Source organism: Nannospalax galili, unplaced genomic scaffold, assembly GCF_000622305.1.
Source record: "Nannospalax galili isolate Female #2095 unplaced genomic scaffold, S.galili_v1.0 scaffold362, whole genome shotgun sequence".
NCBI lineage: Eukaryota > Metazoa > Chordata > Mammalia > Rodentia > Spalacidae > Nannospalax > Nannospalax galili.
In genome coordinates this window covers 77,157-90,063 of record NW_008348785.1, presented here as the reverse complement: position 1 = coordinate 90,063, position 12,907 = coordinate 77,157, and the positions used below count along the sequence as shown (strand labels likewise).

The 12,907-nt window shown below is 47.0% G+C and overlaps 1 protein-coding gene across 1 annotated transcript in view; it reads left to right on the top strand.

Annotated features, from left to right (window-relative positions):
- The window catches only part of LOC103744273 (dedicator of cytokinesis protein 1), a gene marked incomplete at its 3' end in the record, with an annotated part of 120,656 nt that overhangs the window by 43,508 nt on the left and 64,241 nt on the right, over nucleotides 1-12,907 (top strand). The window contains exons 7-10 of the mRNA XM_029569813.1: nucleotides 935-1,070; nucleotides 3,662-3,819; nucleotides 5,389-5,470; nucleotides 5,850-5,985. Of these exons, the coding sequence (XP_029425673.1) occupies nucleotides 935-1,070; nucleotides 3,662-3,819; nucleotides 5,389-5,470; nucleotides 5,850-5,985 (512 nt within the window). The remainder of the gene's footprint in view (nucleotides 1-934; nucleotides 1,071-3,661; nucleotides 3,820-5,388; nucleotides 5,471-5,849; nucleotides 5,986-12,907) is intronic.

Here is a 12,907-nt window from a genome sequence, read left to right as displayed (position 1 = left end):
ACCGCCCCCACCCACCACAGACCCCACCCACACAGCACTGACCCCACCCACACAGCCCTGACCCCGCCCACACAGCACTGACCCCACCCACCACAGACCCCACCCACACAGCACTGACCCCACCTACACAGCTCTGACCCCACCCACACAGCACTGACCCCACCCACCACAGACCCCACCCGCACAGCACTGATCCCACCTACACAGCACTGACCCCGCCCACACAGCACTGACCCCTCCCACACAGCACTGACTATCCTAATGACCCCACCTGCACATCACTGGACACATCCTCTTCTATAGACCACTGACCCCATCCTCACAGCACTGACCCCACCCACACAGTACTGACCCCACCGTCCACTCCCATAGAGTACTGATACCCACTACACACCACTAACCCCTCCCAAACAGTACTGACCCCACCTACACATCACTGACTACTTCCTTACAGTACTGACTCCTAGGGCAGGGGCAGGGGCAGGGCCAGGGCTGGAATGAGTGACATTTACAAAGCTTCGCCTCACTAGTGAAACATTTTATAGAGAGCTAATGAGACCTTGCAGGACTTTCTGACTGCATGTACCTATGGGTGATGTACTCATGGTGTGTGTGTGTGGTGTTATGCTCTGTCCATACATCCAGTGATTTAACCCTGCCCATTTAACTTGGACTTTGAAGATCTGTAAAAAGTCTCTTGGAATGCAAAGTCTCTATTGCAATGCAAGTAAAAATCCAATCGTTTCTTTGTCATCTGTCGTGACAGATTTTGAGTTACCAAATGCTATATCACAGGAATCCCGTTGTCTTATAGTTGTGGGTGAGCCTCGGATTCTGAGATGTTTTCATCCGCTCAGGGGTGGGACCGACCTTATGCTAGGGGATTCAAACCCTTGGCTCACGTTCTCTGCATTCTGAATTCTTATTCTCTCAGAATTCTTGATTTGGACCTGGTGGTGAGGGATGAAGATGGTAACATTTTAGATCCAGAACTAACCAGTACCATTAGCCTCTTCCGAGCTCATGAAGTGGCTTCTAAGCAAGTGGAGGAAAGACTGCAAGAAGAAAAGGTGAGTTCACCTCCTCAGGGTGCCAGTTGTGTGTGGACATGGTTTCTCAGTAATGGCCTCCAGTATTAGCTGAATGTCGGAAGCCCAGAATCTGCACTCAAAAAGACGCCTGCCCAGTGTGTCTCAGACAAGGAGTGGGATGGAGCCACGTGGGCTGGGGGTGATGTTAGGGGGAATCCTGCCATTTCCTGCTTCCTTTCTGTAGCTGTGACAAACACCCAGACAAGAAGAAACAGAGGGAGGAGGAGGTTGATTTGGTTTACAGTTCTGAGTTACAGTCCATCATTGAGGGGAAGCCAGCGCAGGGACTCCAGCGTCTCCTCACATCAAGTCCGAGCAAAGAGAAATACATGCAGCATGCTTACTTAAGTGCCCCGCCAGCCCTCTCTCCTCTTAGGTGATCAGGGCCACAGACCTGTGCTGCCCACAAAGGCCTGGGTCTTCTTACTTCAATTAACAATCAAGACAGTCCCTCATAGATGTGCCCCAGGCCAACCTGATGAAGATATTCCTCAGTTGAGGCTCCTCCCATGTGACTCTAAATTGTGGCAAGTTGCCTTTTTTAATGACTTTTTGTGAATTTCATACAATATATTTTAATTTTTTTGATTTATTTATTTTTATTTTATGTGTAGGAGTGTTATGCCTGCATGTGTGTAAGTGTACCTGTGTCATACAATGCCCGCAAAGGCCAGAAGAAGGCATAGGATCCCCTGGAACTGGAGTTACGGATGGTTGTTAGCCACTGTGTGGGTGCTGGGATTTGAACCTGGTCCTTTACAAGAGGAGCCACTGCTCTTAACCGCTGAGCCATCTCTCCAGCCCCTGTACAATATATTTTGATCATATTTAGATCTCCTCCCATATCTGCAACCCCTTTACTAACTCCCTACAAATTTCTATATTATATATACACACACACACATATATCAAGGCCTTATAGAGTCAGGTTTGTGACCCCAAGTACCCTTTAGTATTGGTTCATCCACTGACCCACCTAAGGGTCTCATCATTAAACGGGACTGAATCTCCCCTTCCCAGCAGCCATTGGTTGCTAACAGTTCCTCAGGTAGGGGTGAGGTTTCTTACCCACTTCCCTACATCTTTGCTGGGCTTTTTGTCTGGTTTGAGCTCATGTGGGACTTGTGCATGCTGTCACCACTGCTGTGAGTTTACACGAGTAACTGACAAGCTGTTTGGAAAACTCTTGTCGTGCACCACCTCTGGCTCTTCCAATCTACCCACCTCCTCTTCCCCAATGATCCCAGAGCCTTGGGAGGCAGAGTTTGACCATCGGTGCCCTTTATTCTCTGCACATTTTTTACTGTTTTTTTTTTTTTTTTTTTTTTTGTTACTTGCCATTTGTTGTATAAGGGTGCTTCTGTTGTGAGAGTTGAGAGATGCATTAATCTATGGGTATCACAATAAGGCCTTAGAAATCAGTTTAATTCTTTATTCATTTACCAGACGAGTTGTATTGGTCCTGTAGGTGCTCTAGGCTCAGATTCCTAGGCCTGATACCAGTGTCAGGTATGGGCTCCATCCTATGAAGCAGACCTTAAATTAGAAAGTTGTTGGTTACTCCTGTAATATTCATGCCACTATTGTACCAGCAGGCATATCTTGCCAGGCTAGTTGTTGTTAGAGCTGGCAAGATTCACAGCTGGGTAAGGTTCATGCTAAATTTTCTCTTCCGATAGCTTCCACGGCACCTTCCAGCACTGTGAACGCTAGCCAATAGAGACGAGGCTCTGAAGTCAGCACGGCTTGATTTCTCCTTGTTTGTTCTAGGGTGCATGTGTATAGTGTCTTCAGTTCTAGTGGGTGACCAAGAGCAGGGGCAATGGCTGGTATTGTTTGAGGGTCTATGGGACCCCTGGTCAACATGTTTTAGAAAGGGAGTTCGTTCCTGGCATTGCATTGGAATTTTTCTTTGCAAGCCTATGTGGTGCCTAGTAGTGTCTAGTGTCTAATAGAGGAGTATAACTCCTTTTAATTTCTTTTTGTAATATATATGTATATACTTTAAGAAGCTTCTATAGAAGTACGTTGATTTTTGAAACTAACCAGCATCCTCCCTAAGGATGACGCTATGTTCATACCAGTAGAATCAAAGACAAGATCAAAACAACTCTGTATTCTTATCTGGCCAGCAGGATGTAGAGCTCAATTGTGCATTTTCTGTCAGACCGTGGTGGGGTAACATAGTCAAAGCTTGCTGAGGAGAGGGAACACATGCCTTAAAGCTTGCTGAGGGGAGGAAACACATGCCTGATCATTTCATGTCCCATGTCCTAAACAGGTATCATGTGGACTAGGTATTCAGAAAGTGATGGTGTCTTAGTTACTTTTTCACAGCTACGGCCATGATAAAATACCCTGACAAAATAACTTGAGGAAACAAGCCTTTATTTTGTCTCATAGTCCATGAGGGATAGAGTCTTTCATGCTGGAGAAGGCATTACAGCAGGTGGGGGAGGCATGGTGAGTGGAGGCTGCTGGTGATGCTCCCTTTCTGTGTGAGGGGGATTGAAAAGAGCAAAGGTTATGGGTGAAGGTTGCTCACGTTGACTTTGCATTTCCTTGTATAGTCTCAAAAGCAGAACATGGATATCACCAGGCAGGCGAAGTTTGCGGCCACCCCTTCTCTGGCCCTGTTTGTCAACCTCAAAAATGTGGTTTGTAAAATAGGAGAAGACGCTGAAGTCCTCATGTCTCTTTATGACCCCATAGAGTCCAAATTCATCAGGTAAGTGGTGTCTCCCTTGCAGGCTAAGTGGTTACTCTTTGCTCTGACTAAGTTCCTGAACAGAGGTGACTTAAGCAGGGAGGGGTTTGTGTTGGCTTATGGTTTGAGGGCACCGTCCATCATGGTGGATGAGGCATGAGGGTGCTGTCAGTCATGGTGAGGCATGGCAGTTGGAGCGTGAGGATGCCTGCCCACATCTAGAGGGATCTAGAAGCAGACACAGAACAGGAAACAGGGCCAGCCTGAAAACTGTATTTCCTGTAGTTAGACCTCACCTCCCAGAACTTCCACAACCTTCCAGAATAGTGACACCAGCTCAGGACCAAGAATCAGACACATGGAGCCATGACATGGTCATAGGCAAGGTCTCTCATTCTTGTTCAGAGCCCTTCGGAGGTCCTGGCTGCTCAGCCAGCTCGGCCAGCTGAGCCAGGCTTGTGTCAGCAGCATGGGCTCGGAGTGGCTCGGCATTCTCATGGTGTTCTGCTGCTGACTTGTATGGTTACAGTGTCCCAGGACCTCTTGCAATGCTTTCTTAGCAGACAAGCTGAAGCCCTCAACTGTGTTCTGTGTTATCACCATAAAACTTTCTATTCTGGGGCTAGAGAGGTGGCTCAGCAGTTAAGAGCATTGGCTGCTGTTGCAGAGGACCTGGGTTCGATTCCCAGAACCCACATGGCAGTGTACAACTGTCTATAACTCCAGTTGCAGGGGAATCCGATGCCTTCTTCTGACCTCCGTAGGCATTACATGACACAGGTGCACTTACATGCAGGCAATACACTCATACGCATAAAATAATAAGTTAAAAAAAGCTTTTCTATTTCTGAACCCCACCAAGCATCACTTCGACCTTTTGAAAGCCTTTGACCTATGAATGTCGTGTCTGTGACTTTTGCCTCTAACCCGATTGGCTAGTGTGTGTCTGAAATTGTTGCCCCTCTGCCACATTAAGACTCACAATTAGTATCTGTTGAATGAATGAGTTATAAATAAATTGACCTTCACTGTAACTTTCTCTTTTCCCTGATGAAAAATTTATGATTAAACTGTATGTGAGGTGTGTATGTCTGTCTGTCTGTCAAATTCCTGTGTATTTGTCCGACTCAAAATTTAAAAACATAACTTATGTTTGAAACAGCAAATAGGTGAATTTTATTCTTACTTCTGATAAGGACGTTTTTCTTGACAGGATGCAGTTTGTATTTTACAGCATACTTGATTTGTTGAAGGCACTGAAATAAATATATATTGTTCCCAATTCAGTACACAGTTCTGTATTACTGTCACTGTAAATGGACAAATAGGCTTTTCAAATTATAAACATAGAAATGTCATTTGCAAATGGTCCCGTTATACCTCTGACCTGAGATGCGGAAACCGAAGAGCTCTCTGTCAGTTTATGCGGCACCTGCCTGGTGAAGGGTCTCTCTGACCTCCTTGATATTTTTATAAATGCACAGTCATGTGCACAGTGGGCCTCTGCAGTGTGAATTATCAGGCTGGATGGGATGCATGTGGTACTCTTCTATATTTGAAAAATTCACTTGCTTTTGTTTCTTTTTCAAGTGAAAACTACTTGGTCCGTTGGTCAAGTTCAGGATTGCCTAAAGATATAGACCGGTTACATAATTTACGTGCTGTTTTTACGGTGAGTGTGTCCATATACGTTTAACTGCATTGTTTCCTGCTCTAATGGCTGTTTGTAGGGACTTTCATCCCTGACTGGGACCTAGGGATGCCTGTGACGCAGGTTAAGCTAGGTGTATAGTGCTGCTTCCAGAAGTTTCTGAGTGTCCATCTCACCTCAGTATCACCGTGACACAAATCACCTCATTCCCCCAGCGCAGTCTCTTACCCTCGTGCCTTATGTTCACTTAGTTAAGTGTCACTGCTATCCTGTTAGGCTTGTCGTGTGAAGAATGTTAAAGTGCGGTTAGCTGGCCTGAGAAAAGACTCCGGCCTTTTTACTGTCCTTTTCATTTGGACTCGCATTGAATCTTTGAATTTATGGAAATTAATACTTCTAGGACCTCGGAGGCAAAGACCTGAAGAGGGAGAAAATTAGTTTTGTATGCCAGATTGTCCGAGTGGGCCGCATGGAGCTGAGGGACAGCAACACCAGGAAACTGACCTCGGGGCTGCGGCGACCATTTGGCGTGGCAGGTAAAATCCACTTTTCTTGTTTTTCCAGACCATCCTTTTCACTTTGAATAAGAGCCCCTGTTGAATATTGGACAGTGGGCAGTGTGGATTTCCACAATTTTGTGCTGGAGAGGAAAGTAAGTGTCTTAGTTCTCTGTGTAGTTTGGAACCAACCGGCTGCATCTGACATTCTTTCGTTTATGGGCTTCTGATGTAAATTGGGTTTGGTTTGGAGGCAGGTCCCTGCTCTTCCTGGGGGAGCCCCTGACTCCTTGCCCAAGCTGTGGGGAAGCCAAGCATTCGGGGGAGGAGGGTTACCGAACACGGGGTGAGTGGGCACTGCCTGACCAAATGACGAGGTGCTCAGCCAGTAGCACACAGGGCTTGTTACCTTCTGCATTTTGGCTTGGAGTTTTGGTGGCTGTATAAGAAAGTTGAGGGCCAGGGTTTGAGAGCTGGCTTAGATGGCACTCTCATACATGTAGGCAAAACACTCATATGTGTAAAAATAAATCAATAAAAAAGTTGAGAAGGAAAACTGTCCCCAGGAAGCCCTAATTAGGTGACCTCTTTTGATATCACTCTGTTCATAACCTTGAGAAATGATTTTCTTACTATTTTAGACTTGCAGAGGTGTTGTCATAAAGCCCTCTGATACTTGTTTGATTTTTAGGAATTGTCTTAGGTTCGTTTCTGTTGCTAGAACACCCTGACCAATGGCAGCACTGGCAAGGACGGGTTTATCTGACTCCCAATTCCAGGTGACAGTCTGTTGTTGTGGGAGGTCAAGGCAGGTGCTTAAAGCATCTCATCCACAGTTCAGGGCAGAGAGAGAAGTGTGAGGATCTCAGGATCTCAGCTAGCTTTCTTTACTTGTCCACAGGTCAGGGCCCAGCCTGTAAAAAGGTACCGCCCACTTTCAGGGAGCGTCTTCCCACCTCAGTTAACTCAGTTAACACAGTCCCCACAGACACTCCCACAGGCCAACTTGATCCATATAATTTGTCATGAACATTCTCTTTCCAAGTGATTCTAGTAGTGTCAAGTTGAAGCTTAAAACTAACCAGCACAAGAGTCCTATGTGGGGAGGATTCTTGATTCCTGATACTTAGCTGGTATTTCTTGTATGAAATGATGGCATTTTTTTACTTGGTGAACAGAGAGCTTAGCACCTGGATTTTACTGCCTCTTTGAAATAAACTTTTATTCAGAGAAATTTTAGGCTCAGGATAAGTTGGGCAGGAAATAAGGACAGTTTCTATAGACCTTCACTCTGCTCACAAACTGCCTGTCACCCACATTCCCCAGTGATTGGTACGTTTCTTACAGGCAGTGAACTTAAATAGCCTATTACTTTACTCAGAGTTCACAGTTTACAGGAACATTCACTCTTGACATCCTGTGTTCTGTGTGACTTTTTTTGGGTGTGTACGTATGCATGTTTGTCAGTATGTATTTGTGTGTGTGTGTGTGCAGGTGTGCGTGGGTACATGTGGAGGCCAGAGGTCAAATTTGGGTATCTTTTTGAGACAGGGTCTCTCACTGAATGTGGAGTTTATTGATTTGCCTAGACTGACTGGCCAGTGAGCCCAGGGGATCCTCTAGTCTCCCCTCCCACCCCAACACTTGGTTACAAGTACTCACCACCATGCCTGACTGTTACATGGGTGCTGGGGATTGAACACAGGTCCTCATGCTTGTGTGACAAACACTTTACCCATGGAGCCATCTCCCTAGCGCCCATTCTATGGACTTTTTACAAATGAATGATGTCACTTGTCCACCATTAGACTGTCACAGTCATTTCACAGGATACTTCTCTTGAACCATTGGGCTATTGAGTGGCCCATTCCAAAGGTTTTAATCACCTGTAGTGAGATGTTGTGGGTGGGCTCCCTTTGTGAGGGGCCCTGGGTTTGGTACTGGAGAAACTTCACATTTTCATTCCAGAGTGCTTGAATGCATACTGTAACTTGCTCCTGTGTTTTCCTAAGCCTGTAGCATCATTTTCTTGTTTAACTGAGATACTTGTAATCCTGTAATCTTTTGGAAATTTTCTTTTCTCGTTTTTCATTTGCTTGGTAGTTTTAGGGAAATGTTACACATATGTATATATATACATACATATGTGTGTATGTATGTATACACACACACATGAATACATACAGTCTCAGTTGTTTTAGGCTTTACTGTAGCCATCAGAAAAATCTATGACAAGATGATGTAAGTTGTTCTTTCCTGTTGGGACACTGTGTTCTCCATTATTAGATCACTGGGGAGATCCCACTGATAAGTTCCTGTAGGGCATTGTTAGATTGTGAAAGCAAAGATGAGATCTAGCTCGAGGCAATTTCTCTCCCTCTTTTGATTAAAATGAGAATTTTCCCAGCTTTTTCTGAGTTGGTTGTGATGTTCTGGGAAGTCCCAGGTGATGAGGGGTGAGCAGGTCAGTGGTCATGGTACCAGCTGAGGCCGCTGTGCCCTCTTGATGCTTATAGCATATGGTGTTGGGTTGTAGCCTCCTGGCTGCTGGACTTCTCTGGGTGGTACCAGAGCCCAGGCTATCTGCTGGATCGGGGCTGGCAGCTCTGATATAGTGCCCCTCCCTTCGAGGCACTACAGATGTTAAGTCAGAGGACTCCCGAGGTCAGTGGTCATGGTACCAGCTGAGGCCGCTGTGCCCTCTTGATGCTTATAGCATATGGTGTTGGGTTGTAGCCTCCTGGCTGCTGGACTTCTCTGGGTGGTACCAGAGCCCAGGCTATCTGCTGGATCAGGGCTGGCAGCTCTGATATAGTGCCCCTCCCTTCGAGGCACTGCAGATGTTAAGTCAGAGGACTCCCAGGTCCCTGTCTTGTCCCTGGGCCTTGGATGTTTGCTGCGAGGCCATCACTGTCCCATCCTTTGACATCTGTTGACTGCTCTGATGCCCCCTTGACCCCTTGGCTCCCAGTCTGCACTGGTCTGTGACTCTTTCCTCTTCTGCCATCTCTCCCTGGTACCCAATCTTAGGGCTGCTGGATACTGGCTTGGTCGAAGTCCTAGGCCAAGATCCGGAGCCTCTGAGAGGGACCACTACTGCCTCCACGGAGGCCCAGCAGTTGTTGCTTACCCAGTTGCTCGGTGTTCCTGCTCAGGGTCCGGGGCTTTACTCCCTGACCCAGCGCTCTGGCATCTCTAGTCACCCCAGAGGACCAACTTTCCAAGACTTGCTTATCCAATGCTTCTAGTTAAGTTTCCTTATGATTTTTGCTCTTAGGCGGGAGGGGAAATAGTTCATCTTGGGCTTTTGCTATGCCCTGCCCCCACAGTGCTGTACTCCAGACCTGTCCTTTCCCCTCGGTAAGGCCGTCGTTGGTATTCACACACCCGGGGTCTCCTTGCCAGGCCCGGGTTTCTAACTCCTATAGGGCATCTCTCAGGCCCCTTTCTTGTTAGGGTTCACCTCCTCCACACCTGAGAAGCAAGATCAACTTTTTATAATCGGATTCTGCCCATTTGTATGCAGCTCTGATGTCCACATGCAAATTTAATTTTGAGGCTTTCTCCAGAAAGATTCTGCTTATCTGTGTCAACAGAGCCTCAGTGCTTTAAAATGAGAAAGTCATTCGTGGGCCTCTAAACCCACAAGTTTTACTCTTTTATTGAAAATAATACGTCACGTTCCTTTTTGTTAAAATGTTGGATAATGCAATAGTGATTGACACCGGTGGAAAATCATGGAAATTTTATGGAAAAGAAAGATAATTAAATAAATCATTCATAATTCGATGCAGCCTGGTAGTGCTTCAGGTTTATTCTTGGTGTGTTTTTTTTTCTTTCCCTCCCACCCCCCCCATGTGTGGGATTATAATTTTTTTTTTTTTTTTTGTCTTTTTGAGACAGGGTCTCCCTGTAGCCCCAGCTGTCCTGGATTCACCATGGAGACCAGGCTGGCCTCGAACTCACAGAGAGTGCTGGGGTTAAAGGTGTGTGTCACCACGCCCGGCTGGGATTATAATTTTTAAAATACTTATTTTTATTAGTTCTTAGAAAATTTCATATAATATATTTTGTTCATATTTACCCCGTTAACTCCTTCCAGATCCATCCCCACCTCTGTACCCTCCAAACCCATGTCCTTTCTTTTTTAAATTAAATAACCCATGGACTCCAATATGTGTTATCTGTGTATCTGGGTGGGGCCATCCTCCAGAGTGTGGTTTGACCTATCAGGAGCCACACCCTTAAAGAAAACTGACTCTGCCTCCCTTAGAAGTTGTCAACTGTCATTAGCTCCTGAGGTAGATGTGGGGGTCACGAACTCATCCCCACTCTGTGCTCAAATGTCACTTGGCTTGAACTTGTGCAGGCCTTGTACAGGCAACCAAGCTGTGCTGAATTTATGATTGCGGAGTCCTGTCTGTCCAGAAGATACTGTTTTGCTCTGGTCCTCCCTGGCCTTTGACTCTTACAGTCTTTCCATCCTTTCCACAATGGTCTCTGAGCCTTGGGGAGGGGTATGATAAATAAGGGATACAATTTTTTGAATCATTGACAGATCATACCTGGGCTGGGGATTGTTGGTCAGGAGTGTGGTTATAATATGTGCAGCCCTGAGTTCAATGCCCAGCTCAGTAAAACACATAAAACAGTAGCAAGGACTAAACAATATTAGGACAGACAATGTCCATATTGATTACGGATTGATTTTTTTCATGCCTTTTTTTCCTTTCTCCTGGCTTTACCATCTTTAGCTATGTAGTGTGGTAGTATTGTGCTCATATTTCATATGTGTAGTTTACTTCCTAAAACTCAACAGTACATGTGGACATTTCCATTTGCAAGGCATTGTTGAAGAGTTCGGGGCTGAGTCTGCAGCTTGCCCTGAGGTCAGCGGTCCTTCATGCTGGAGCTCCGGGTGTCCAGCTTCATAGTATAGGTGTGGCGAATACCTTTGCTCTACTCCGTTTTCTGTTGTGGTGGTAAGACTCTAACCAAAAGCAACTTGGGGGAGGGAAGGGCTTATTTCATCTTACACTGCCAAGTCATAATCCATTATTGAGGGAACTCAAGGCAGAAACTGAAGCGGAGACCATGGAGGAGCGCTGCTCACTGGCTTGCTCCCCTGGCTTGCTCCCCTGGCTTGCTCAGCTGCCTTTCTTACACAGCCCAGGTTCACCTCAGAGATGGCATCACCCACACTGGGCTGGGCCCTGCTACGTCAGTTATCAGTCGAGAAAATGCCTCACAGACATGGCTATAGGTCCCCCTGATCTGGACAGTCCTTCAGGTGAGGCTCCCTTTTCCTAGATGACTCTAGTGTCAAGTTGACTAGCCAGTGCACCCTTGAACCTGAAGCCCCCCTCCAGGTATATGCAGGAGAAGTGCCCACGCTGTGCCTGCCCCATCAGAGGGTGTCTGGTCCTCAGCAGCTCATGTTTTGTGTCCCATTGATGTGATGAAGCTGTGTCGATGTGCTGTGTCACCGAAGGACGGAGCTGTGGGTGCCTCTCCCCTGCGGCATGTGCCTCCCTCTGGCCTCTGCTTTCTTGCCCCTGTATTCCTGGTCCTCCACGCTGCTGTCCCGATAACACTGCCACCTCCCCCTCTGTGCTTCCCTGCCTCATTCTGTGCCATTGTTCCCAGATCTTTCACACCCTGACCTTTGCAGGTGATCACATTGATTGCAGCCAGACTGGGCACTTTGCACAACAGACTTTCCTTCCCTGTGGAGATCACAGAATGCCCCTCCTCCCTGGATGGAGACCCTGGGCTATTAATATCCTCTTTGGACAGCAGGGTGTCTGTGATGGTTAGCTTTCAATGTTGAATCACCTGGGAAGAGTCCTAATTGAGGAATTATCTAGATCAGGTTGACCTAAGGTCCTGTCTATGGGGAACTGTCTTGATTGTTAATTGTTGTGGGAAGACCCACTGTAGGTGGCAGCCTTCCCTAGGCAGGGGGCCCTGCGCTGTCTAAGAGCAGCAAGCGATAAGCCCAGCATGCGGTTGTCTCTGTTCCTGACTGTGGATGAGGTGCTACTTAGCTACTCTGAGCTCTGACCACTGCACTGTCTCTGCTGTGACGGACTATAACCTGGGCTGTAAACCGAGTCAACCTTTCCTTCTCTCTGTTGCGTTTTGTCGGGGTGCTTTTTATCACAGCTGTAAAAATGAATTGGGGAAAAAATATCCTTCCCGGTGACCACAATGAGGTCTTCCTGGGCACAGGCCTTGGTGTGGATGAGCCCTAAGGAAAATTTTGTGGCTTAGGATGGGCCTTTGAGGCATGGTTGTTAGTTACTAGCAAGATGGACAAAGGCTGTTTCCCACCTGTGAGTCCTGGCCTTAGCCACCTGTCCTGCTTCCTTGCTGTCTTCCTGCAAATGGTTACTGAGCCTGCGTGTTTGGGGCAGGGTCCTGAAGACGTAGCAAGGGAGTCAGATAATCCGAAAGACCTGCAATCAGCTAGCAAGACAAGTCCTGTGACAGAGAGGGGCCTTCACGGACACAGGAAGGCCACCCTTGCGGCCTACGCCTACTGTCCTGGCCATGGCTGGTTGAATGGCCTGCTGAAACCAGCTGTGTGTCATGATTCTGAAGCAGTGATGAAACAGTAGGCTTGGGCACTCCGACCGTCATGTAGCCAGGTGCCTAGCTCAGGAAATCTGCAGGGGAGACCTGATCCCTGCTATTCCTCTTTATTCTGGATGCTCCTCCCCGGGTCTCTGATCACACGGGTGGGCTCAGTGGACTGTGTGTGGCAGTTTCCCCCATGGCTCCGTGGGCTCTGACTTTCTGAGTGAATAGTTTCCTTGTTGCCGTGACAATACCTGATAAAGAAGTTTAAGGAAGGAAGGCTTTGTTTTGGGTCTAGTTTGAGGGTATAGTCTCTACCATGGTGGGGACGTCATGGCTGCAGGAACCCGAGGCAGCTACCTGGTCACAGCGTTTCCATAAT